The sequence below is a fragment of the Pongo abelii genome, chromosome 22 (assembly GCF_028885655.2).
Source record: "Pongo abelii isolate AG06213 chromosome 22, NHGRI_mPonAbe1-v2.0_pri, whole genome shotgun sequence".
Taxonomy (NCBI): Eukaryota; Metazoa; Chordata; class Mammalia; order Primates; family Hominidae; genus Pongo; species Pongo abelii.
In genome coordinates, this window is record NC_072007.2 from 51744864 (window position 1) to 51772093 (window position 27230).

Genomic DNA, 27230 nt, shown 5'->3' on the forward strand with positions numbered 1-27230 from the left:
TAGCGAGACCCTGTCTCTGCAAAATATAAACAAAATTAGCCGGGTGCGGTGGTACATGCCTGGGGTTCCAGCTAGTTGGGAGGCTGAGGTGCTAGGACCACCCGAGCCCAGGAGGTCAAGGCTTCGGTGAGCCATGGTTGTGCCACTGCACTCCAGCCTGAGTGACAGAGAGAGACTCTGTCTCAAAAATAAATAAATAAACAAATAAACCTGAGGTTGCCTGAAAACATAGTCCTCGCTCAGGTGCCTGAATCAAATGTGGTCCAGGGAAACTTGTGCACACCCTGTTTGGGTTAGGCCAGTCCCCGGACCAGCCCCGTCATGCTTTGGCAAGCCAGCTCAAGTGGAAATGAAGGAGACAGAGTGAATGCCAGGGCAGGCGAAGGCTGGGGAGATGAGGCCCTCCTCTGCTAGAACTGAGGCCACTTTCCTGGCTTCTTCCATTTTGTGAGAGACACTGGCAGTGTTGAGAACCTAACCACAACCAAATTAAGGGGTGGCAGCCCCAAGAGCCTCCTGGGTGGGGTCTTCACTAGCTCTGCTGTTTGGGGCAAAATCTTGGTTAATGATCTTCCTTAACATCCAAATCGCCATTCTCTGTCTCTCTAAGAGCAGGGAAATTAGCTTGTATCACTTGCGGAGTTAAGTGATGAATTCCATATTTCTTAGCCCTCCTAGGAGGGTGGCTGATTCATCCATCAAGTTATGGGATTTCCTAGAGACTGCAAAAGATCCTTGGGTGGTGATATGGTTTGGCTCTGTGTCCCCACCCAAATCTCATCTCAAATTGTAATCCCCACGTATCGAGGGAGGGACCAGATGGGACGTGATAAGATCATGGGGGCGTTTTCCCCCATGCCGTTCTCGCGATTGAGGGAGTTCTCATGAGAGCTGGTGGCTTTAAAGTGTGGCACTTTCTTGTTCTCGCACACATTCCCTGCTGCCGCCTTGTGAAGAAGGTGCCTGCTCCCCCTTGGCCCTCCCCCATGATTGTAAGTTTCCTGAGGCCTCCTAGCCATGCTTCCTGTTAAGCCCGTGGAACTGCGAGTCAGTTAAACCTCTTTCCTTTATAATTACCCAGTCTCAGGTAGTGTTCTTTATAGCTGTGTGAGAACGGCCTAATACAGGTGGGGTCAGAACACGCAGCTTCCGCCTGCCACTCCATCCTCTCCTCTATGGAGGATACACATGATTTGGTCGGAGACAGTTTGATCTCAAACAATTTCATCAAAAGCAAGTTGGTTGAGATGGCAAAATTTTTCCGTTGTTGTAAATATTGGGGGAAAAATGTGTGCAGTCTCTCTAAGCTTTTCATTTATGTTTCAGATTTCTAAAAGGCTTTGTTTGTCTACATTGTTTTACTTCTAATTATCAGCTCATAATTACAGCCACGTGCCCTATGGGACTGGTTAGTCCCTAACAGTGAGTTATGATGCATGTTGTACAGTGTGCTCAGTTACCAAGCCTTGACCTGGTGACCAAAAAGAATTCTATCTGAAAGGGTGGCAGTATATGAAAACACTGCCAAGTGAACAAGAGAAGTGTTTTATAAAAATTAATTAGGTCCCAGCTACTTGGGAGGCTGAGGCTTGAACCTGGGAGGCAGAGGTTGCAGTGAGCCAAGATCGTGCCACTGGACTCCAGCCTGGGCCACAGAGTGAGATTCTGTCTCAAAAAAAAAAAAAAAAAAAGAATTAAAAAAACTAATTAGGAATAAAATGCCCTACCTTAAGTTTCTTTTGTTTCTTTAATTCTTGCTTAAATCATTACAAAGGGATTTTGTTATTGAAATTGTCAAGATAGAACAGGAAGAATAAATGTTATTTTATGCCCCATCCCTGTTAACATGGAGTATATAAACCTGCAAGTGGCGTTCTGTGAGTGTGAGTGTGAATGTGTGTGTGTGTCTCCTTCCCTGTCTCACTGTCTTATCATCCATGTGTTTACTGGAGTACCACTTCTAATTTCTTTCAAGAATTTTTTCTTTGTACTCAACACTTAGCTAACGGGTTGGCACAAGAAGTTTAGCTTTTGGCCTTAACATGCCTTTCTCACTAAACTCAATCATTTCTAGCTTTTAATTTGAAGTAAGAAACATGCAACTTTTCCTTTTAGTTGAAGGAAGGCCACTGATGGTTTGGCTGTGTCCCCACCCAAATATCATCTTGAATTGTAGCTCCCATAATCCCCACGTGTCGTGGGAGGGACCTGGTGGGAGGTAATTGAATCATGTGGGTCGGTCTTTCCCCTGCTGTTCTCATACTAGTGAATATGTCTCATGAGATCTGATGGTTTTATGAAGGGCAGTTCCCCTGCACACGCTCTCTTGACTGCTGCTATGTAAGATGTGCCTTTGCTCCTCCCTTCCATCATGCTTCTGAGGCCTCCCCAGCCATGTGGAACTGTGAGTCCATTAGACCTCTTTTTCTGTACAAATTTCGCTGTCTCTGGTATGTCTTTATGAGCAGTGTGAGAACAGACTAATGCAGCCACTCTACTTAGAGGCCACTATAGAGCTATTAATTGGCCTAATTTCAATATTGTGGTGCCTCAGGGAATAGAGAGAGGGAGAGAGGTTGGGGAGCCATGATAACACAGGCAACATTTATTAAGTTATCTATCTTATATGGGCCTGCTCCATAGCACCCCAAAAAAATTATAATAAAAACATCCAAAATTGATAATCACACATCACCATAACAGATAGAATAATAATGAAAAAGTTGGAAATAGCACAAAAATTACCAGACACAGAGGCAGAAAGTGAATATATGCTGTTGCGAAAAGTGGCGCCAATAGGCTTGGTCAACTCAGAGCTGCCACAAACCTTTGATTTGTTAAAAAAATGAAATAAAAATAAAGATAAAGGCTGGGCGCAGTGTCTCACGCCTGTAATCCCAGCACTTTGAGAGGCCGAGGCAGGTAGATCACCTGAGGTCAGGAGTTTGTGCCTGTAATCCCAGGAAGCTGAAGCAGGAGAATCACTCGAACCCAGGAGGCGGAGCTTGCAGTGAGCTGAGATTGCGCCACTGCACTACGGCCTGGGCGACAGAGTCATACTCTGTCTCAAAAAAAAAAAAAAAAAATCTGCAAAGCACAATAAAGCGAAGCACAATAAAAGGAGGTTTACCCATGCACACTCCCTTCACATCTGAGCCTTCTCAGGTATAAGCGCTGCCTTCAAGAGAGAAAAAAAATTGTGTTTTCTTAGAGCAAACTGCATGAGAGAACAGGGTCACAGGAGTTTAGAGGGAGCAATGAAAACTGTCATTGTGGCTGTGAGAGGCTGGGAGTGTGAAGGAGTAGGGAGTAAGAACTGTTATGGCAGAGGGAGAATTCAGATCAAGACCAGTCTGGGAATCCATCCCCAAACATCTCCTTCTCATCACCTTCCCACCCTCGTTGGCCCCCTGTAGTCTGTCCTAGACCTCTCTCCTGCAGATCGGGGCCTCCAGGTCCCACAGGCTCCCTGGAGCCCCAGGGCCCTGCCCTACCCAACCTGGCTGAGTCCTCCAGGTGGCCTGTCTGAGCACCAGGAAGCCACTGTTGGGAATTCCTCGATTCTTTGACATTGTTCTCCACGTTCCTGGGCTTGTGAAGGAACATCCTCCTCCACGTTCCTGGAACTTCAGCCCTTGCTTGGCTCAGGAGCCTGAAATCCCCGGGATATCCAGGAGTGTCCGAAGGAGAGAATACAGTCACAGGTTCTTAGTTTCTGTTTCTGGTTTGGCCTATAAAGCCCCTTCCTCACCCCACTTTTCCGCTTATTACTAAAGACAGAAACCAAAAACCATGGCTTCAGGCTGCTAAAAACCTAAAACAAAACAGAACAACAACAACAACAAAATAAGGCAAGTTGAACAAGCTTAGTCATAGAGTCAAAGCTTCCTGTGCAAAATCGTGTGCCTTTCTGGAGTCCCACCACACTTTCCCTTCATATTTTTGTGTCTCTTCTCAGATTCTTCATTGTCTTTGATTTCCAGAGGCACTGCCAAGGTCAGACTGCTGGTCAGTACCCTGTCTTCCTCCCCTCCCCGTCTTCCTGAGAACTCATGGAAATCTTAGCTCCTCCAGCAAGAACACATGTGTCTTTCATTTGAAAGATTCATGCCTCTCCTCCATGTGAAAGCTGATTAATGCTCATAAGAAAAGGGGTGGGTTCTATTCTTGGCTGATTTGTCTCCCCAGACTGTCCCTGTGTAAGGTCTTTCTCTATTCATGGCCTCATTGTATGGCTCCACTTTTCCGGCAACAAGCACTTGGCAGTGTTCACCCACCAAATGTGTTAGTTTTCAAATGCAATTGATCACTTTCTCCTTCTTGAAAGTCTTCTTTGCTGGCATCTGGGCACATTGACCCTGGTTCTTTCTCTCCCTCCCATTGGTCTCTCTTTAAGTGAATTCTTCCGCACTTCCCTGACCTCCAAATGTTGCAATGCCCTAGAGATACATTCTTCCCATTGAAAACTCTCCCTGCTATGTCCCTGGACTACAGTCCAGTCTCCTGACTGTAAATACCACTTCAGCAATTCCTAAATCATTATTTCAAGCCCAGCTCTCTCCCCTGAAATCCAGGCTCCAATCTCCAGCTGCTGATTCATCAGTGCCCTTTGAGCATCTAATCAGTACACAAACTCAGTGGGTCCAAGCAACACCCGATTTCCCCCGCAATATCTGCTGGCCCCATAGACATCCCCATCTCAGACAGTAGCACCTCCATCCTCCCAGTGGCTCAGGCCATGACCACTGGGGTCAGCCCTCCCTTCTCTCCTCCTCTCACATGACATGTCCAGTCCACCTACAAAGCCTGCTGGCTCTGCTTCAGATAACACGCCCAGGCCCACGTCTCCTCCCGCTTCCACCAGCACCCTCACCTAAGCTGCTGCTATCGTGGACCTGGGTTACTGCCTCTGCCAGCCTCCCACTGGGTTTCTCTGCCTCTGCCCTTCCCGGCAGCACCCATCCCAAGAATGTTTCCCACACAGCTCTTGTGTTTTAAGGCACAAGTCAGATGCTATCACTCCTTAAAGTTCCCCAGCGGCTCCCATGTCAATCAGTGTAAAAATTCCAAGGTCCCATGCGATCCAACCCCCCTACTTCATGGACCACATTTCCTGTCACTGCGCCTTGGCCCCTCGCTCCACCCTACCACATCCGGGTTCTGCGGCCCTTGGTCCCTCCGGCCCACTTTTGCCTGGACTCTTGCGTGTGCACGCATGCTTCCCACTGCCCAGTGCTCTGCCCGCCTGGCTCTCCGCAGAGGGCATCCCTCATTCCTCGCAGGTTTCTGCTGCAGGGCTGCCCTACCTGGGCTGCCTTGCCTGACACACTGTTCCCCGTGCCTGGCCCTTTCGATTCTGCTTGCCCTCCCTGATATGTCTCCATTGTGTTTATTGCCTGTCTCCCCTCCTCGGCTGTAAGGCTCTGGGGGCGTATGCTCAATGCTGAGTCTCTGAACCCCAGGATGGGCCCCACACCTGGTGGGCACTGCTAATGTTTGCTGCATGCACATACCGTGCTCTTTATGGCCACCCCCTCTCCAGGCAAACTGTTCTGGGGAGCATTTTCACTCTCTTGAGATCCTACATGAATGCACATGAGGGAATGTGCATTAAATATGGTGATTCCCAGCCCAAAGCTTTTGTATCCCCAGGGGACACTGGCAATGTCGGGACATCTTTTTGCTTGTCATAACTCAGGTAAGGGGTAGGGTTTGCTAGTGGTTTGGATGCTACTGGTATCCCACTGGTGGACTTTACCTGTGGGTAAAGGCTACAGAGGATGCTGGACAGCTTACAATGCCTAGGACGGCCCCCAAGGCAGAGTCATCCTTCTGAATTTTCAACAGTTCTGGAAGGAGACCTGGAGAACCCTGGGCTGTGTGGTCTGTTTGCCTGCAGACATCAGTAGGACAGCCCCATGGGTGTAGCAAAGGGAATAAGCACACAAGCACAAAGAGAGTTTTCAACTTAAGGATGATCAATGTTAAAACTTGTTCGGAAAGGTTGCTTAAGGCCAGGTGCTATGGCTCATGCCTGTAATCCCAGCACTTTGGGAGGCCGAGGTGGGCAGATCACTTGAGGCCAGGAGTTCAAGACCAACCTGGGCAAGGTAGCAAGACCCTGTCTCTACAAAAATAAAAAATTAAAAAATTAACCAGGCATGGTGGTGCATGCCTGTAGTTCCAGCTACTCGGGAGGCTGAAGCAGGAAAAACACTTGAGTCCAGGAGTTTAAGAATGGGGTGAGCCAGGATTGCACCACTGCACTCCAACCTGGGCAACAGAGCAAGACCGTGTCTCAGTAAGTACATACATACATACATACATACATACATACATACATATATACATACATAAAAGTTAAGATTGCTCATAACTTTAGCCAGTCAAGTTTTCTCCTGGCCGAGGCTTCATTGGGCCTCTTTGTATTTGATAATTTTATTTGACTCCAGTGCTCAATTTCTTCTGTGTTGTTAGCTCGGGCTAATGGGACACAGAATCACTCACTTTTGGCTGTGCAGTTTTCTGTCTTCTGTGCACAACTTAAAATAATTATATGGGGCATTGTCTGAGCACAACTATATGTAAATTGTGCCAAAATATAAGGAACCATGTCCCAAGGTGCCAGCTTTTTCCTTGTCTGTCTGTCTGTATTGTTTTGGGAAAAATAATATTAAAAGTTGGCATTTTAAGGCATATGTTGCCTACATCTCCATTTTGCCTACACATTCTGATAAATGTTATTAGATTTCTCTAATTTGATTGAACTAGACCCCTTCCAAGAACAAATCGCAGGTAAAAAGTCACTAATATTAGAAATAAACATGTGGAGATATTCTCCATGGGAAACATCTGAGGTCCCTGCCTCTGGGGAACTGTGTGGGGAGCAGGCATTGCTCGCTGAGGACTTGCTGCCTGGGCTCCGCGCTGGACTCTGCATGGGGACACCAGGACAGAGAAGATGTCACCACTGGCCGCAAAGGCATCTCTGGGCTTCTGAGTCAGATACAACATACACACAAGTCACTCTAACAGAAGGCAGGATCTCCAAGGCCTCTTGGGCAAGATCTAGAGGGGAGGGAGGGGTTGTATTTGGTTGCAGGAATCAGGGAGTCTTCAGGAAAGAAGACACGCTAGCCGTGGGCTTTGAAGGACAAGTAGGAGGTCATCAGAGACCAGGGCAGGGCCGCCGGGGCAGGGGTTCCCAGGAGGGGGCTCAGCCCAGCAAAGCCCAGAGTCATGCCGTGGGACAATGTTGCCTTTGCACCATCATGCCTGTGGCTGTGCTGCTGGGTGACCAGAAGTGAGACTTGTGCTCTTTCTTTGTGTGATTCTTTGGCATCAGATCAAGGCTCTCATCAAGAAGTACATCCAGAGGCAGCAGACGATCAACTTGGTGGTGGTTCCCTGTAACGTGGACATTGCCACCACGGAGGCGCTGAGCATGGCCCACGAGGTGGACCCAGAAGGGGACAGGACCATCGGTAAGAGGAAAGAACTAAGCGGGCGGGCGCTGTGGCTCAAGCCTGTAATCCCAGCACTTTGGGAGGCTGAGGCAGATGGATCACGAGGTCAGGAGATCGAGACCATCCTGGCTAACACAGTGAAACCCCATCTCTACTAAAAAGACAAAAAGAAAATTAGCCGGGCATGGTGGCGGGCACCTGTAGTCCCAGCTACTTGGGAGGCTGAGGCAGGAGAATCGCTTGAACCTGAGAGATGGAGGTTGCAGTAAGCCGAGATCGCGCCACTGCACTCTAGCCTGGTGACAGAGCGAGAGTCTGTCTCAAAAAAAAAAAAAAAAAAAGGAAAGAAAGAGAAGAAAAAAAAAGAAAATTGAATGACTACACAATACTTCCAAAGGATGAGAATAGAGCAAATTTGATGATAATATAACAGTGGCTTAGAGAATATCAAGCTTCAAAAAGAACAGTGGGTCAATATTTTCAGGCCCTCACTAAGCTGGTTCCCTACCTTTCCATTGCTAAATGGACGTTGTCTACTCCCTCGGCTTCAGCTGAGCTCCTGTCCCCTCTTAAGACAGAGACTGCTCCTGTCGAGGTCACCCACACCCTCTGCACTGAGGAGCACATGGTCACGTCTCTGTCCTTGCCTCTCCTTTCTCAGCAGCAGTCACCCCAGTTGCCCACTCCCTCTTTCCTGAACCTCCCTCTTTCCTTCACCATCCTCTCTCTCTCGGGTCGCTTCCGTCACTGGCCAGCTGGAAGTCACATTCTTAGACTCCTTGTCTCCATGCCTCTTCAATGGAAAACTTCAATGGAAAACTCCAGGCCTCTAGGTATGGAAAACTTGGTTCTGGGCTCTCCTTCTGTCAATGCATCATCACATTAAGTGATCTTACCCGGCTGTGGTTTGTAATGCCATCTACATGCCAGTGACTCCCAAATCTGTATCCCTAACCCTGACCTTACTTAACTGGACAACTCCCTTTGGCTGTCTGGCCAATGTCTCCAGTTAAACATGACCAAAACAGAACTCTTGGTTTCGTACTCCATCCTGATTCTCCTCCTCCCCAAGGCTTCCCCACCTCATTCACAGAACCCATCCGCCCACCCAGTTCTAAAGCCAAATCAAAGAGTCCCACTTGAGTCCTCCCTCCCCTTGCCTCCAAGTCTAATGTATCTGAAGTCCTGGTGACTCTGCCTCCACAACGGGTGCCAAATCCATCTACTCTTCTCCATCCCCACTGTCACTGCCTAGACCAAGCCACCATGGTCTCCTGCCTGGACTGCTCCAACATTCTCCTGCTGTTCTAGCACTCACCTTGCCCATGGCAGTGCCCTCTCCACTGGCCTTCAAACATGTCAATTGGGTCATGCCCCTCCCTGTTTACATTCTCTCCTGCTGCCATCTCACATGCATATAAACCCTGGACTCCTTTATCTAGAAAGCAGAGCCCCAGGTGACCTGGCCCTACCTGCCTCTCTGATTTCAGTTCCCACCGCTCTCTGCCTTGCTCATGACCCTCCAATATGGCTCTGCCATCCCTGCTCCCTCTCACCCAGGGTCTGGAGTGCTCCTTCTCCATCCCCACTAGGCTGACTCCTCCCTTCATTCAGATCTCAGTCCAAATGTTGCCTTCTGAGAGAGGCCCTCCCTGTCCACCCATCCTGAGACTGCATCACGCACCTCTGCCCACAGTCATTTGCCAACGTATCACTTTATGTTAACTCTCTGCATAGCCCTTATCCATATCCATTCTTCTTTATTTCTTGTATATTACTAGCTTAATTTATCTGGAAAGAGAGGTTCAAGAATAGTAGACCAGATAACCAGACTTACCCACAAATTAAAACGAAGGACAAAATAGCAGAAGATAAGGCCAGGCACGGTAGCTCATGCCTGTAATCCCAGCACTTTGGGAGGCCGAGGTGGGTGGATCATGAGGTCAGGAGTTTGAGACCAGCCTGGCCAACATGGTAAAACCTCATCTCTACTAAAAATACAAAAATTAGCTGGGCGTGGTAGCACACTCCTGTAGTCCCCGCTACTCAGAAGGCTGAGGCAGGAGAATCACTTGAATTGGGGAGGCGGAGGTTGTAGTGAGCCACTGCACTCCAGCCTGGGCAACAGAGTGAGACTCCATCTCAAAAAAGAAAGAGAGAGAGAGAGAGGAAGGAAGGAAAGAAGAAAGGAAGAAAGGAAGGAAGGAAGGAAGGAAGCAAGGAAGGAAGGAAGGGAAGAAGGAAGAAAGAAAAGTGCTTTTCAACACACACAAACAAGAAAGGCAGTGGCAATTTGACACTCAAGCAAAAAAGAGCACTTGGAATTCAAAGTTTTCAATCCAGTGCAAGCAGGAAGGAGTGGGGACAGAGGAGGGGGAGAGGAAAGTGGGAAGGAGGAGATCAGAGGAGGTGCCCACAAGAGGGAGCAGAGTGAGTCTGTTCAGGAGACACTAGAGAGGGACTCCCCTCAGTAGGGAACAAGGCATTCTTGGAAACACAGTGCATGGAGCCAGTCCATTCTAACCATGCATGCTGCCTTAGTGCTGGGCACCTAGTAGGCATCCAAGAAATATTTGTTAAGTCAACTATCCAGGACACTGAATGAACTGAGTGAGAGAGTGAGATAGTGAGCCAATAGAAATGCAAAGAAGAGGGGCAATGAGGGAATGAGGATGGAATGAGGCACTGGAGGATCAAAACTGCAGAAGATCTTCTTGGCCAAAAAAGGAGCTCATAGTCCAGTAGGAGTCAAATCTGTTTGAGGGGATCACTGACCTTTCCATTTCCCTTCTTTAACCATCTCACAGGGATCCTGACCAAACCAGATCTAATGGACAAGGGCACTGAGAAAAGTGTCATGAATGTGGTGCGGAACCTCACGTACCCCCTCAAGAAGGGCTACATGATCGTGAGGTGCCGGGGCCAGCAGGAGCTCACAAACAGGCTGAGCTTGGCAGAGGCAACCAAGAAAGAAATTACATTCTTTCAAACACATCCATATTTCAGGTGAGACTCTTCAGGAAAGCCCTGGAATTAGACTCCATGAAAGCCAGCCCATCTGCCAGAGTTGGCCCAGATCATGACCAAAGTGTATGCACAAATTACACAAGGTAGTATAACCTAGCCTCACCTTATTTTTATGTTAAATTTCTTGGCTTATTTAGACAAATTATTGTTTCTTAGATTCTAATGATGGTGCTGATTAAAAACTGGAATGTGTCATGACATAAAGCATAGAACTCTTTGGCTTCCCAAAATGTTTTCACTTGCTTTCTGATTTGAGTCCTTATATTAAGAGATATGTAACGCAGGTGAAGTTTCCCCCATTTTCATAGATAAGAATAATGAGGTCAAACAAATAGTGAATGGGAACAGGACTGAACACAGAGCACCTAACTTCCAGAAACCCGTGTTTACCACTGTAAACGGCACACAAGAAAACATGCTCGATGGAACTCTCCATGTTTTTAGAGCCTCCAGTGCCCACAGTCATTTGCCAGCACATCACTTGTTTTTATTAAATAGAAATTTAATAATAACTGGTTTTATTAAATAGAAATTATCCTGTAGAGACTCTGTAGTTTGTAGGATGCTGGGATTGTCCCCATTGAATGGAACACTTTTCCCCCTCATTCTGGAACTTGTTATTCCTGAATGATCCAGGAGCACAGAGGTCACTCCTGCTTGAAGGAGAGCTAATGGGAAAACAGTGAATTTGGGCCGAGCAGGTCTACGGCTTGCTAACTATGTGATCTTACAATATGGGCCACCTTCTCTGAATTTTGGCTTTCCCATCTTCTCCAGGGGATCCTACTGCTGCCTCACAAGATTGTGGTTAGGATTAAATAACACAACATACATGAAGGTCTTGAGTGCCAACAGCCAGCACTCAGTAAACACCACCCGGTTCCTTAATTCTTCCTCTCTGCTCCTGCTCTGAGTGGATGAAACATACTGTTTTCAATAGCACTGGAGGACATGAGGAGAAGAAAACTCTCCTCCTTGAGCTGGGAGAAGATTTCAAAATAATCAGGCCCATGGTTCTCCATGCTGAGTGAACAGCAGACTCTCTGGAGAGTTCCTTAGAATTGCTCTTGCTCTGCCCTGCTCTGCCCTGAGGTCTGGGGAGGTGCCCAAGACTTCCTGCTTCTAATAGGTTCCTCCTGGTTGAGGCTAATGTTGCCAGTCCAGGGACCTCCGTTTGCAAACCGCTTCTCAAGGTCTTTGGGAAATCTGAAATCCCTGCATGCCTGCTTGCTGGGAGCCGGCCCTTGCAGTAAGAGGCACTGGCAGTACTGGGGAATAATCCTGTGTGCTTCATCCTAAATTCCTGCTATTGGCAAACATGCTGCAGCTACTCTGCCTGCTGTGTGGCTGCAGCAAGCAAATGCAGCAAGCTGCTTAACCTTTCTGTGTCTCAGCCTTTCTTGCTCTAAAGTGGGTTGTTAAATGACTAAATGTGTTAATATTTATAAAGCCCTTAGATTGGAGCCTGGCACTTAGTAAGCACCGTATATACTTTTGTGATGAGAAATAAAATACTAATCTGGGCAACTCACTTAATCTCCATGAGGCTGGGTTTGTTTTCCTGTAGTTAAGATGACCTACCTCATGAGTTTGTGGGGATGATAGAAAGGGAGGAGGGAAGGAAGCTTCCTGGCCCATGGTTGCCTGGGTGCAGGCTGGTGGCAAGTGTCTTTCTCACTCACCACTTGGCTTTTCTGATGGCATGTGTTGCCCCGGGGAGCTGGGCTCACCTACCATGTACAAAGTCCGGTACTAGCAAGATGGTACACAAGTCCTTCCTGAATGCATGAATGTCTGTCTCATTTCAGAGTTCTCCTGGAGGAGGGGTCAGCCACGGTTCCCCGACTGGCAGAAAGACTTACCAGTGAACTCATCATGCACATCCAAGTGAGCCACGTGGGTTGGGTGACAAGTCATCAATACAGCATGCCCAAGTCACTCTCTTGGTCTGGAGTTGGCTAAGATCCCCCACTGATCTGTCCAAACAAGCAAACAAGTACCCTCTGAACACTGTCTCACTCACTGTCACAGGCTCACTGGAAGAACTTCCAAATTGGGGAAGCAACAAGCACATAGTATTAAAACAAAGGGTTGAATTGGTCAGCAGGGGGGAAAAAAAGAGAAGGAAACAGTTTAGCAATATAAAAAGGAGTGACCACTGAGAGAGCAAGTTTTCTTTTTTCAATATGTTGTTAATACTTCCTGGTATAAAATATTTTTCTTGCCAGGCATGCTGGCTCATGCCTGTAATCCCAGCACTTTGGGAGGCTAAAGCCGGTGGATCACCTGAGGACAAGAGTTCAAGACCAGCCTGACCAACATGGAGAAACTCCATCTCTACTAAAAATACAAAATTAGCTGGGCATGGTGGCACATGCCTGTAATCCCAGCTACTGGGGAGGCTGAGGCAGGAGAATCGCTTGAACCCGGAAGGTGGAGGTTGTGGTGAGCCAAGATCGTGCCATTGCACTCCAGCCTGGGCAACAACAGCAAAATTCCGTCTAAAAAAAAAAAAAATTTCTTCTAGCCTCAAACTTCTAAGAAATAATTGGTTTGTAAGAAATAAATCCATTTTGATGGATTCTCAAAAGCAGACAACTACAGACAAGGGCCTCATGACATCATCAATTATAGAAAAACTTTGGTTTGGTGGTTATTGAGAAATCGAATATTTTTAATGCTTGCCTAAACCTTCACAAATGAGGCCAAGCAACATGGGAAGATTTAAGTGTACCCTTAGAGCAAAGACAATTCCAGATCCTAGGACTTGGCCCATGATAAATTGGATATCAGACAAAAGCAATGACTTACTTGAGCCAGGAAACACATGCTCAAAGAAAATTTGGTTAGAAGGAGCCAGTGGTTCTCCAACTTTAAGGCATACAAGAATTACCTGGAAAGTTTGTTACAATTAGATTCCACCAGGCAAGGTGGCTTACACATGTAATCCCAGCACTTTGGGAGGCTGGGGCGGGTGGGTCACCTGAGGTCAGGAGTGGCCTGGCCAACATGGTGACCAACCTGGCCAACATGGTGAAACCCCATCTCTACTAAAAATACAAAAATTAGCCACCGTGGTGTTGTGCACCTGTAGTCCCAGCTACTCCAGAGGCTGAGGCAGGAGAATGGCTTGAACCCGGAAAGCGGAGGTTGCAGTGATCTCAGATAGTGCCACTGCACTCCAGCCTGGGTGACAGAGTGAGGCTCCGTCTCAAAAAAAAAAAAAAAAAAAAAAATTTAGATTCCTGGGTCCCAGCCCCAGAGTTTCTGACTTAGAAGGTCTAGGGTAAGACCCATGGATTTGCATTTCTAAGGTCCCAGGTGTTCCTGGGAACCTACTTTGAGGATCACTGATTCCAGTGGAATTCACTAAGTTCGCAGAAGAGGTTTCTGAAAGCTATATCCCTGTCTAATTAAGAAAAACATCTGTTTTTTGCAAAAATAAAAATGTTTCATTTTTATACCTTTATTCCAACACAAATACTTTAATTTAAAATTTATAATATTTTAAATTAATTTTTAAATTTTAAATCGACTCAATTATAACAATGACAATTTGAAATATCAGAAGTTAATACGCTTTGCCTACAGATACAGACTGTCTCCCAAAAAAGAGCCTAGGAGACCTTATCAATTTCCTGGTGTGACCTGTCTTGCCTTGACATGCTAACCCACAAACCACCTCCAAGTCCCAGGGAGCTCCCCCTGCCCAGGGGCTGCAGCAACCTTGTCCACCAGGGTGGGACCTGGGGTCACTGTTCCCCAAGGTGTCTTCACCTGCAGCATTTACGAGCAGGGCTGGGGAGTTTGTGGGCAGGGTGTGATTTGCCACTGCTGCTCATTAGGTCTGTGAAGATAGCAAGTAATCAGATTCTCTGAGCCGTAGTTTCCTCTGTGGCAAAAAAAAGGCAGCATACGACAGTGTGGGGATTAAAGGAGGTGTGGAGTGTGTCGCCAACCCCAAGACACAGTGTTTACCAGTTTATAACATTCACATTGTCACCAAAAACCCATTTTACTAAGACATTGCACATCATATTCAAGTGTTCTTGTTCTGGAAATACAAGGCACCAAGCCAAATCAAACAACAACCACAAAACAGAAGTAAAAACTGTCCACCACCCAATTCCTCACCACTCCAATTGCACAGCAGAATGCAAAATTCCAAGCCAGGCCGTCCAAGCTGTGGGACATGCCTGTTTTGCATGCAAAACTCTCTTTGGGCTCCTTGGCCAGTTTCCATCTCACTGAGATTCACAAAATAACAAAAATTCCAGATCTTCCTGAATGCTTTAAAGGGCTCTTACCCATATACCAAAGAAATCAGTTGGCCAATCTCTTAAGCCACAGTTTGATTGTTTGCAATTGTGTTGTTTAGAAATCGCTCCCGTTGTTAGAAGAACAAATAAGGGAGAGCCACCAGAAGGCGACCGAGGAGCTGCGGCGTTGCGGGGCCGACATCCCCAGCCAGGAGGCCGACAAGATGTTCTTTCTAATTGAGGTGAGGATTTCTGCGGGACTCCACGTGACACTGCATCCTTCCCTGGTGGCCCCGCAGCTGCCCTTCCCCTTCTTCACCCATGAGATGAGGCGGGCGGGTGGACATCTCCTTGCAACACCGGTCCCAGTTCTTTCATATGATTTCTGCAAAGACTATTGACTTTATATCATTTTCAGAAAATCAAGATGTTTAATCAGGACATCGAAAAGTTAGTAGAAGGAGAAGAAGCTGTAAGGGAGAATGAGACCCGTTTATACAACAAAATCAGAGAGGATTTTAAAAACTGGGTAGGCATACTTGCAACTAACACCCAAAAAGGTAAGTTCTGGGCAGGGCTCCCCGCAAAACAGGGTGGTATTTACCCAGACCAGAAGCTACGTCCAGCACATGATAAGTGTGCCAAGAGCAGAACACGCCCATCCAAGAGCGTGGAACCCTTGGTAATCAGCAACTGTCTCTCAACGACCAAGACCAGAAATATAGGGCATCGACCTTAGCAACTCAACACAGGGCAATTCCACTGCCTCTGATGTCCTCTTGTGTATTGATTTTGTTTTGTTTTGTTGAGACAGGGTCTCCCTCTGTTGCCTAGGCTGGAGTGTAGTGGCGCAATCATGACTCACTGCAGCCTCAACATCCCGGGCTCAAGTGATCCTCCCACCTTAGCCTCCTGAGTCGTTGGGACCACAGGCATGAACCACCATACCCAGCTAATTTTTGTACTTTTTTGTAGAGGCAGGTTTTCACCACCATTGCTCAGGCTGCTCTTGAACTCCTAGGCTCAGGCAATCCACCTGCCTCAGCCTCCCAAAGTGCTGGGATTATAGATGTGGGCCACTGTGCCTGGCCTTGCTTCTTGGTTTTAAGGCTAAATGGCATTCCATGCCCACCTGAGGAATTCGCAGAGCAGCCCAGGGTACCTCAGGGCCGCTATCCTGAGTGCCTGGAGGGAAGCCTGTGCCCAAAGCAGGGGTCCAGATGACTCTGGGGGCCAGCCCCACATGAAGGCTCTCCAGCCACTGTTGAATTGAGTGCACAGCTGCCAGCTGGCCATGGTGCCTATTGTGGACACACCAGACACGGAGCCTTCATTAGTAGCAGCTAAACATCAGCCTGGTAGAAAAAGTGACCTGGGATACTTATTTATTTTGGTGGCATTGAGACAGAGCTCAGCATGGGTGCCAGGGGACCAGGCGAGGGGGAATCCACATGAAATCATTTACCATCTCCCCCTCTGGAAGGTCTAGGGTGTGATGATCTGGTTTTAGCAATAAATAAAGACTAGATGAAGTAGCAGTTTTTTAACTGCTAAAATGTGCCCAGGTCACCCAAACAATTCCACTCATCCCAATCCCCCTTCTCTTTGCCCCTAATTCAAGATCAGAGAGATTCTTGGTTTGACAAGAGCCTGCTGGCTTCACCTGGCAAAGTTCTGATTCCCATGTGCTCCAGCCCAGGTTCCAGTAGGGCGTGTGTGTGTGTGTGTCCATTTTCACACAGCTATAAAAAACTACCTGAGACTGGGTAATTTATAAAGAAAGGAGGTTTAATGGACTCACAGTTCCGCATGGCTAGGGAGGCCTCAGAAAACTTACAATCATAGCAGAAAGCAAAGGAGAAGCAAGCACCTTCTTTACAGGGTGGCAGGAGAAAGAGCAAGGAACAGCTGCCAAACACTTTATTTATTTATTTATTTTGAGAGAGAGTTTCACTCTTGTTGCCCAGGCTGGAGTGCAGTGGTGTGATCTCGGCTTACTGCAACCTCAGCCTCGCAGGTTCAAGCAATTCTCCCGCCTCAGCCTTCCAAGTAGCTGGGATTACAGTTGCATGCCACCACACCCAGCTGATTTTTGTACTTTTAGTAGAGATGGGGTTTCACCACGTTGACCAGGCTGGTCTCAAACTCCTAACCTCAGATGATCTGCCCTCCTCCGCCTCCCAAAATGCTGGGATTACAGGCATGAGCCACTGCTCCCAGCCCCCAAACACTTTTAAACTATCAGATCCTGTGAGAACTCACTTACTATCATGAGAGCAGCATGAGAATCACCTCCCACCAGGTTGCTCTCTTGACACATGGGGATTACAATTTGAGATGAGATTTGGATGGGGACACAGAGCCAAACACAATTCGAGATGAGATTTGCTTGGGGACACAGAGCCAAACCATCTCATTGTCTGTGTGCTGTTGTGTTTTTGTTCTGGCACTTGGAGAAAACAGCACTGTTTACCTCCGTGGTAAGATCCCTCCAAAGGTAAACTGTGGCTGTATGCCTGGGAGGTGAGGGGTTCAAGATTAAGTTTCCATATTCATTTAACTGATCAGATTTTTGTGTTTAGTTTTGTTTTTATTTTTCAGAGACAGGCTCTTGCTGTCACTCAGGCTGGAACTAAAGGCACATACCATCATGCCTGGCTCATCTTTTTTTTTTATTTTTGTAGAGACAGGATCTTGTTATGTTGCCCAGGCTGGTCTTGGACTGATCCTCCCACCTCAACCTCCCAAAGTGATGATATTACAGGTGTGAGCCACCACATCTGGCCTCTAATCAGGTTTTTTTTTTTTTTTTTTTCCTACCAGTTAGAAACAATAACTTCTCTCTTGGGGTGATGACTTTCTATTGAAACACATTTTCATAGAATAAGATTTTTTTTTCCCCCAAAAGTCAGTATTTCTTAAAACTCCTGTTATTAGACCGTGAATATTTTTCTCATTGTGAACAAAACGCCACTTTGTAACACTGCCTCTGAGTACAGTGGGGAGCAAGACTTTAAAAAACTGTTGCTAGCTTTACGACATCTGCAGAATTATTAGAATTCACCATGGAGGTCTGTTTGGTGTTGCAGTTAAAAATATTATCCACGAAGAAGTTGAAAAATATGAAAAGCAGTATCGAGGCAAGGAGCTTCTGGGATTTGTCAACTACAAGACATTTGAGTTCATCGTGCATCAGTACATCCAGCAGCTGGTGGAGCCCGCCCTTAGCATGCTCCAGAAAGCCGTGGGTGAGGACTTTCAAGCAGGACTCCCAAACCATCACTCTCGTACCTTCCATAGACCCCAGTGCCTTGGAGGGAGAGATTGGAATGGAGTTACCAAACACAGCCTGCAGACACGCTCACTGGTGTGCTAGATTGCTACTCGGTGTGGTCTGTGAGCCAGCAGCACTGGCAAGGCCTGGGAGCTGGTCAGAGCTGCAGATTCTGCCCTTCTGCCTGAGAACTCGTACTGAGGTTTCCAGGAGATGGGGAAGCCATGGGCGCTTTGCATCACTGTCCTTCAAACACATGGAGGAGGCAGGGAGGATGGTTTCTCTTGTCTTTGGGGGGCAGGCAGAGGGTGCACATGTGCTTCATCTGTATCATACGCAGCCCCCAACACAGCTGCGTAAGGCAGTAGTCCCCAGTCTTTATGGCACCAGAGACTGCTTTCACGGAAGACAATTTTTCCAGACCAGTGAGGGGTAAGAGGCATGGCTCTGGGATGATTCAACTGCATTGCATTTATTGTGCACTTTATTTCTATTATTATTACATTGTAATATATCATGAAATAATTACACAGCTCACCATCATGTAGAATCCTCATTATGGTGGGAGCCCTCAGCTTGTCTTCCTGCAACTAGATGGTCCCATCTGGGGGTGATGGGAGACAGTGACAGATCATCAGGCATTAGATTCTCATAAGGAACATGCAACCTAGATCCCTCACATGCGCAGTTCACAACAGGGTTTGTGCTCCTGTGAGAATCTAGTGCCACCGCAGATCTGGAAAGAGGTGGGGCTCAAGCAGCAATGCTCACTAGCTCACTGCACCCCTCCTGACGGACATGAACTGGAACTGGTCCAGCCCGGGGGTTGGGGACCCCTGATGTAAGGAATAGTCAGAGGCTAACATGCACACAGGCATGGGAAATGGACAGGACCTGCCCAGGCTGCATGAGGGCTGGATTGTACGTCCCTGGAATGATGTCCCACCCTCTCCTATCGTGGTCTGCAGGTCTAGGGAACTCAGTCTCCTGGAATGGGTCAGTGTATCATCAGTCATCCTCCCTGTGTCTTTAACCAGTTTTATTTCTGCTTGCATTTTACTGATGTTTTCTTCTTCTTCTTCTCCTTTTTTTTTTTTTTTTTTTTTTTTGGTCAGAAATTATCCGGCAAGCTTTCATTAACATGGCCAAAAAACATTTTGGCGAATTTTTCAACCTTAACCAAACTGTTCAGGTAAGCACCCAGAGTTCACTTGCTAGTCACCTGGACCATTGGCTGTTTAACCTTGAGAGAAGTTGGATATTCACTGTCATTTGGAACCATGAGGCCAGGGATGCAATGGCAGGCTGGTGGGGCTGGTGACTCCAGGAGCACCTGCCTGCCTGGCTTCTGCTCAGGAGGAGGCTTCACTCCACAGGAGAAATGAAAGGAGGCCCGTGCCCTGCCATCTGTTCTGCACGACCTTACGCAGGACGTGGGGCTCCACCGAGGACTGGCTGGTAGGCTGAATCTTTTTCAAGCATAAAGCACGGCATTGTTTACTAGTCCTACTCTCAAATGTGTATGTTTGACTCAAAGATGTTGCCATAGCTCTGTGGGTTTCTACTTAGCAACTCTTCCCCCGAGTTACCTTCAGCAAAGGCAAGAGAGGGCATGTGCCACTTGGGCTATAGATAAAATTCCTCTTCTGCCCAGGCCTGGGCTGGTGGATTGAAATCTCATTCCATAGTGCAGGCAAGCAAGAAGGACAATTTCTGTCATTTTTCCATCATGTAAATTAATTTCTTCTTTCACCCTTTTTGCCTGTTGGTGAAAATTAAATCTCAGTTCTGACTCCCGCCCACTTTCTCCGGGGCTGTGTCTGAGTCCCGGGTGCCTGCTCATGGGGTGGGTGACCTGCCTGGTCCCCAGTCACCAAGATGTCCATTGTCCTTCCCGGGCCTTGGTCCCCTTGGTCCCTGAGCTCCTGCCCAGCCCCGCCGGGACACAGGAAGCACTCGGCTGCAGGCCCAACTGCTCTGGGCCATGGGAACTCTGGCATCCACCAAGGGCCTTCACCTCTTTTGTGCTGCCCTTGGATAGACACAGCCTTGCAGCAGCTCCCAGATCCACACCAGGGACTGCGGGGCTCTCCAAGGCCATGGCCTGCACACTGCCCTCAGCCACAACAGAGCCTGGGGGGCTCGCTGCCTCTTGTGTCACAGATCTTGAGGAGTGCGGCACAAGCCACTTCTGCTCCCAGAGGGTCTACTGTCCTTTGTTGTGTCGACCAAAAAGTGACTGAGGCAGATCTGCCTCGATCCGAGGTTTATTTTGCCCAGGTCGAGGATGTACCTGGGAAAAAGAAACACAAGTTCCAGTGCGATCTGTGACCTGTGCTTTTCCTAAGAGGGTTTAGGAGAACTTCAGTATTTAAAAAGGAAAGAGTGAGCAGGTGGGGAAGAAAGAAGGAAGGAGGGTAGGCAATGAGGCAGTGAGGCAGAGGTCACCCTCGTGTAAGGCTCTGACCAGCACTCAGTGAATCTGTGTGTTATATGTGAAAAGAAAGGCGTGGAGAGAAAGTCAATCATGCATTCATCTCGCGCTCAGTAAATCTACATTTTACATCAGATAAAGTGAGCATGTGAAATCACAGCTTCTGTTTGGGAACAAAAGAAAGGCAGTTAACTTTCCCTTTGGTATAGTAAGTTTGGGGTCCCAAGAGTCTATTTTTCTTTCACAGTTGTCACATATACTCAAAAAAAAAAAAAAAAAAAGAACGAACGAACGAACCAGCATCTGTGAAACTTCACCTCTGAAACTCACTCTCTCACTCTCAAGCTGCTGCTTCTGCCTTCAGTTTTAAAAAGTCTATTTGAAACTCAAAAGCCTAGGCCAGGTGTGGTGGCTCACGCCTGTAATCCTAGCACTTTGGGAGGCCGAGGCGGGCAGATCACTTAAGGTCAGGAGTTCGAGACCAGCCTGGCCAACCCGGTGAAACCCTTCTCTCTACAAAAATACAAAAATTAGCCAGAAATCACTTGAACCTGGGAGGCGGAGGTTGCAGTGAGTCGAGATTGTGCCACTGCACTGCAGCCTGGGCAACAAAGCAAGACTCCATCTCAAAAAGAAAAAAAAAAGAAAAAGAAACTCAAAGCCAGGACATGACAGTCTTAGTTCAAGCTTCTATCACAAAGTCCCACAGACTGGATGTGTCTTATTAACAATAAAAATTTGTTTCTCATGGTTCTGGAGGCTGGGAGCCTGAGATCAGTGTGTGGGCACGGTCAGGTGGCAGTGAGGGCTCTCTTTCAGGTTGCGGACGGCCACCACCTTCTTGTGTACCCTCACACGGTGGAAAGAGCACTCTCCGGGGTTCCTTTATAAGGGCCTCAGTCACATTCATGAGGCTCTACTCTCATGACTAATTACCTTCCACCTCCCAATACCATTACCTTTCTGCTTTGGTTTCAACATGTAAACTGGGGGGTGGGGGGACACAAATGTTCAGTCCGTGGCAGTGACCCTATGACCCCCCTTCTCTGCTACATCACCTCTTTCTTTCCTTTTTTTTTTTTTTTTTTTTTTTTTGAGGTGGAGTCTCACTCTGTCACCCAGGCTGGAGTGCAGTGGTGCCATCTCAGCTCACTGCAACATCTGCCTCCTGGGTTCAAGTGATTCTCCTGCCTCAGCCTCCCAAGTAGCTGGGATTACAAGCACCTGCCACCACACCCGGCTAATTTGTGTATTTTTAGTAGAGATGGGGTTTCGTCATGTTGGCCAAGCTGGTTGCGAACTCCTGACCTCAGGTGACCCACCTGCCTCAGCCTCCCAAAGTGCTGGGATAAAAGGAACGAGCCACCGCGCCCGGCCTTTTTGAGACAGAGTTTCGCTCTTGTCGTCCAGACTGGAGTACAATGGCGTGATAGCTCACTGCAACCTCTGCCTCCCAGGTTCAAGCCATTCTCCTGCCTCAGCCTCCCAAGTAGCTGGGATTACAGGCGTGTGCCACCACGCCCAGCTAATTTTGTATTTTTAGTAGAGATGAAGTTTCACGATGTTGGCCAGGTTGGTCTCGAACTCCTGACCTCAAGTGATCCACCCTCCTCGGCCTCCCAAAGTGCTGGGATTATAGGCATGAGCCACCATGCCCAGCCAACCTCTTTCTTCCTTGACTGCATGCGTGACGTAGTGTAGCAGGACGAGTCGCAGACAAAATTCCTCAGACACCAGATTAAAGAAGGAAGAGGTTTTTTATTTGGCCGGGAGCGTCGGCAGACTCGTGTCTTAAGAGCCAAGCTCCCCGAAAAAGAAACTCCTAGCCCTTTTAAGGGCTTACAACTCTAAGGGGTCTACGTGAAAAAGTCATAATAGATCAAGTAAGCGTGAGGAACGTGACTGGGGGCTACATACGTCAGCTAACAGAACAAAAAGTTTTACAGTGCTTTCTCATGCAATGTCTGGAATTTACAGATAACACCAGTAGTTTTGGTCAGGGGTTAATATTATTATTTTAGAGGTCGTCTAGCTATTTATCTTACTTCTGTTTCTTTCCAACTTTTTGCTTTCTCCCTTTTCTCCTGTCTTATAAACTAGGGAAAAGGGGAGGTTGGGGAGAAACTGAGAAGGACAACAGGAGAAGTGGTAGCCTCATACCATAGTAGGAGTCCTGGGATTCCTGGGAAACAGGTATATCACACTGTTACCCCAGTGTTCGTCAGCACTGGAACCATTCTCGCAGAAGTAGCGCCCCAGGAATGACTGACACCATCCCAACAGTATGGACTAAGGCTGTTCCTGATGAAGGAGCAGAAAGCTGGTGGTGTAGGAGGGACCGGGGATGGCCAGAAAGGAAGAAAGGGCAGGACAGAAGGTATGTCGCAAGTGGGGAGTGAGGAAACCGGGTTCATAAGGACAGAAAGGGTGAAGTGGGACTTTCTAAAAATCATCATTTCAAGTCTCAGGACTTCTTTGACCTCGGATTCGTTTTATTTCTGAGTTCAACATAATAGTACTTCCGAATTTGTTTAAGCCAACAGGAAAGAAGGAAAAGAAGTAATGTGTTTGTCTTTTTTATCTAACCAGAGCAAGATTGAAGACATAAAAGTGAAACACACAGAAAAGGCAGAAAACATGATCCAACTTCAGTTCAGAATGGAGCAGATGGTTTTTTGTCAAGATCAGATTTACAGTGTTATTCTGAAGAAAGTCCGAGAAGAGATTTTTAACCCTCTGGGGAAGCCTTCACAGAATATGAAGTTGAACTCTCATTTTCCCAGTAATGAGTCTTCAGTTTCCTCCTTTACTGAAATAGGCATCCACCTGAATGCCTACTTCTCGGTGAGTTCCCGGCGGGGCAGGAGCCGTGCTCTCTGGCATTTGCAGAGCTGAGTAGGGGCTATGCTAACCTAGAGAGGCTTTGCTGAGGGAAGGAAGGAGGGACCACTACAATGGATTAAGCCCTTTTCTACTATGATAAACTACTTATATATTTTCTCATTTATAATTCTACATGAACCCTGTGAAGGCACTTTTAATTAATTTGCCCACAATCAATTTTTAAAGTGGCAGAATGTGTACTCAAAATTAATTCCAACCCCAAAATTCCTTATATTTCATATGCAGTCCATGAATTACAAAATTACTGTGATCAGAATACAGCAAAATACAACAAACGTCAACGACAGTGACTATAAGCCAGCTTTCCTTGGTGTTCAGAAGGCACTAACTTGCCACACTCGCCAGCCCCACAAGATAGGAATGAAATTTCCTTTCCCTAGATTTTGTGACCCAGTGAGCTTTTTGGCCTCTGACTGTCTATCCAATATGCAAGTATCACTGTGCCCAGGAAGAAAAATAGCTTTTAAACTGCAAAGACACCCACCTCCCGAAGCCCTTTCTTAATCAGAATAGAGTGGCTTCCCAGCCATGGGCACCTGGCTGCCAGGCACACTGGCTGTGCCTATGAAGATGGAATGAGGGGAGGATTCAAAACGGCCCTGGTGCATACCCAGAAGGGAGCCAGAGGAGTCCTGGGCTGGGGGAGTTTCTCCAGCAGGAGTTGCTGTGGGGATGCCCAGAGGTGATATGGGCTTGCTAGCCTACCAGGGGGCTTCTTAGTGCTAGAGGGGATGCCTGGAAGTAAAGAGGGGTCAGCGCAAATAGAACCTTGATGGGGCTTGATGCTGACCACTGGAGTGGAGGTGGGCAAGACCACCAGGGCTTTGCAAGTCAACCATGTGCGCATCCGAGAACTCCATGCCTTCTCTCTGCAACCACATGCCTTGGGCTGAGACCACTCCAGCAAACCCTTCTTTCTCCCTCTTCCAGGAAACCAGCAAACGTCTCGCCAACCAGATCCCATTTATAATTCAGTATTTTATGCTCCGAGAGAATGGTGACTCCTTGCAGAAAGCCATGATGCAGATATTACAGGAAAAAAATCGCTATTCCTGGCTGCTTCAAGAGCAGAGTGAGACCACTACCAAGAGAAGAATCCTTAAGGAGAGAATTTACCGGCTCACTCAGGCACGGCACGCACTCTGTCAATTCTCCGGCAAAGAGATCCATTGAAGGGCGTCGATGCCTGTGGTTGTTTTCTTGTGCGTACTCATTCATTCTAAGGGGAGTCGGTGCAGTATGCTGCTTCTGCTTTGGGTCCAGACTCTTCTGTCACTATCTGTGTCCATCTCTACTGTACTCCCTCAGCATCAGAGCATGCATCAGGGGTCCACACAGGCTCAGCTCTCTCCACCACCCAGCTCTTCCCTGACCTTCACGAAGGGATGGCTCTCCAGTCCTTGGGTCCTGTAGCACACAGTTACAGTGTCCTAAGATACTGCTACCATTCTTTGCTAATTGGTGTTTGTATTCCCTTCCCCCTACAAGATTATGAGACCCCAGAGGGGGAAGGTCTGGGTCAAATTCTTCTTTTGTATGTCCAGTCTCTTGCACAGCACCTGCAGCATTGTAACTGCTTAATAAATGACATGTCACTGAACGAATGAGTGCTGTGGAAGTGATGGAGATACCTGAGGCTATCGCTCAAGCCCAGGCCTTGGACATTTAGTGACTGTTAGCTGGTCTCTTTCAGATCCAGTGGCCATGCCCCCAGCTTCCCATGGTTCACTGTCATTGTGTTTCCCAGCCTCTCCACTCCCCCGCCAGAAAGGAGCCTGAGTGATTCTCTTTTCTTCTTGTTTCACTGATTATGATGAGCTTCCATTGCTCTGTTATGTCTTGAAGAGGAATTTAATCAAGCAAAGAAACTTTTTAAAAATGTAGCCAGGTTCAGTGACTCATACCTGTAATCCCAGTGACTCTGGAGACTGAAGCAGAAGGATCGCTTGAGCCCAGGAGTTTAAGATCAGACTGGGCAACACAGGGAGAGCCTGTCTCTAAAAAAATTTGTTTGTAAGTAGCCAGACATGGTGGTGCACACCTGTAGTCCCAGCTACTCAGGTGGCTGGAGCAGGAGGATCCCTTGAGCCCAGGAGTTTGAGGCTGCAGTGAGCCATGACTGCACCATGCACTACAGCCTGGGTGACAGTGAGAGTGAGACTCTGTCTCTGAATACACACACACACACACACACACACACATATATATATAGAGAGAGAGAGAGAACTTCATACCAGTGATCATCATCATGGGTAATTTTCTTTTCTTCTTCATGTTTTCCTGTATGTTCCAAATGATGAACATATAGATTCCTTAATAAAAAGACAATAGAATAAATATCATTACTGATTTGTTTTAAAACCCAAGTTTGAGATGGAAAGAGTGCCTCAAAAACATTCAGCTTCGTTCAGGGGTACAGACAAGAAAGATTACATGAATTTCTTTCTTCATTTGCTGTAAAAGATGTTGGAAAAGAAAGTTCAAGTCAAAAATCGCAGCTTGACCAGCATCCCCAAGAGCTCTCTTGCAGAGGTCTCTTTGATTGGTGTTCAAATGCTAGTGTATTAGTCTGCTATAGCTGCCATAACAAATATCACATGCTGGGTGGCTTAAGCTACAGAAATTTATTTCCTCCCACCTCCAGAGACTGGAAGTGTCTGAGATCAAAGTGTTGCTAGGTTTGGTTTCTCCTGAGGTTTCTCTCCTTGGCTTGCAGACTGCCACCTTCTCACCAGGCCTATGCTTGGCCTCTCTCTTTTCTCTTACAAGGATCCCAGTCCTCTTGAATCAGGTCCCCACCCTTAGGGCTTCATTTAAGCTTCATCACCTCTTTAAAGACCCTACCTCCAAATGCAGTCACATTGGGAGTTAAGGCATCAACATATGAATTTGAGGGTGGGGGCATAATTTGTTCCATTACAGCAAGTAAGAAAATAGACGTGTGTATTCTGAACACAAAACTCGAGCAATGACCAAAAACTTGGAAAAAGGTATCTCTAATTCAAAAGGCAGCAGATCTGGCCTGAAGCAAACCAAATGATCATGGAAAGGCTGACATTGATTGATCGCTTGCAATCCTCCAAACGTGGAATTTGGGAATATGTTCCAGGTATCTATTGCTGTGTAACAATCACCCCAAAACTTAATGGCTTAAAACAGCAGATGTATTCTTTCTCTAGATTCTATGGGAAGTCTGTGTTGTTCCTCTGCGTGTCTCACCTGGGCTCACCCATGCATCACAGTCACACAGAAGCTAGACAAGGCTGGGAGGTTGAAGGGATCCTCACTCTTCAAACTACATTTCCATAAGGAACACTTGGGTTTCATTAGCACTGATTTCCAAAATTAAGAATGTCAACCTAAAAGGAAGAAGCTGGCTATTTTTTTTTTTCAGAGGGAAAATGGTGGGTAAGAGGCAGGACTAATGTGCAGTTTCCACTTGGATGGATAGAACAGCATGTGGAGACTCACATTGTGAGCTTTTTCTCCAAGAACTACCACAGGAACATACCAGGAAAACCAAAAGAATTCACAGACCCTTTGAAAGAAGTGGCTTGTCACTGTAAACACTGTGAGACAGCCAAAAAACTGTGAGCACCCGAAATGCAAGAGGGGAAAGCATCTCCAAACACACATCCTCACTGGGGAACCCAAAAATCCAGATCATGGGGGAAGGATTTAACAGTACCTAGAGCTGAAATAAATTTAGAGAACCGAGTGGAATACAAAAGTAGTAGAAGCAGTGGGAAGAGCCCTGCAGGCACTCCTGGTCCCCAGGGAAACCCAGGGAAGCCATTTCTGACTTTAATCTCACAGGGGTCCCTGGGGAGGGCAGCCAGTGGAAGTGGGGAAGGGCCACAGGGGAG

At 47.2% G+C, this 27230-nt stretch overlaps 1 protein-coding gene across 3 annotated transcripts in view; it reads left to right on the plus strand.

Annotated features, from left to right (window-relative positions):
* Positions 1 to 24964, plus strand: part of MX2 (MX dynamin like GTPase 2) — a 46647-nt gene extending 21683 nt beyond the window's left edge. For all 3 annotated transcript variants that reach the window (XM_054542563.2, XM_002830701.4, XM_054542564.2), the window contains 9 exons: positions 7346 to 7484; positions 10274 to 10472; positions 12302 to 12380; positions 14872 to 14994; positions 15171 to 15312; positions 17842 to 18000; positions 19142 to 19218; positions 23050 to 23304; positions 24295 to 24964. In XM_054542563.2, the coding sequence (XP_054398538.1) occupies positions 7346 to 7484; positions 10274 to 10472; positions 12302 to 12380; positions 14872 to 14994; positions 15171 to 15312; positions 17842 to 18000; positions 19142 to 19218; positions 23050 to 23304; positions 24295 to 24537 (1416 nt within the window). In that variant the 3' untranslated portion in view covers positions 24538 to 24964. The remainder of the gene's footprint in view (positions 1 to 7345; positions 7485 to 10273; positions 10473 to 12301; positions 12381 to 14871; positions 14995 to 15170; positions 15313 to 17841; positions 18001 to 19141; positions 19219 to 23049; positions 23305 to 24294) is intronic.
* Positions 24965 to 27230: the final 2266 nt, after the last annotated feature.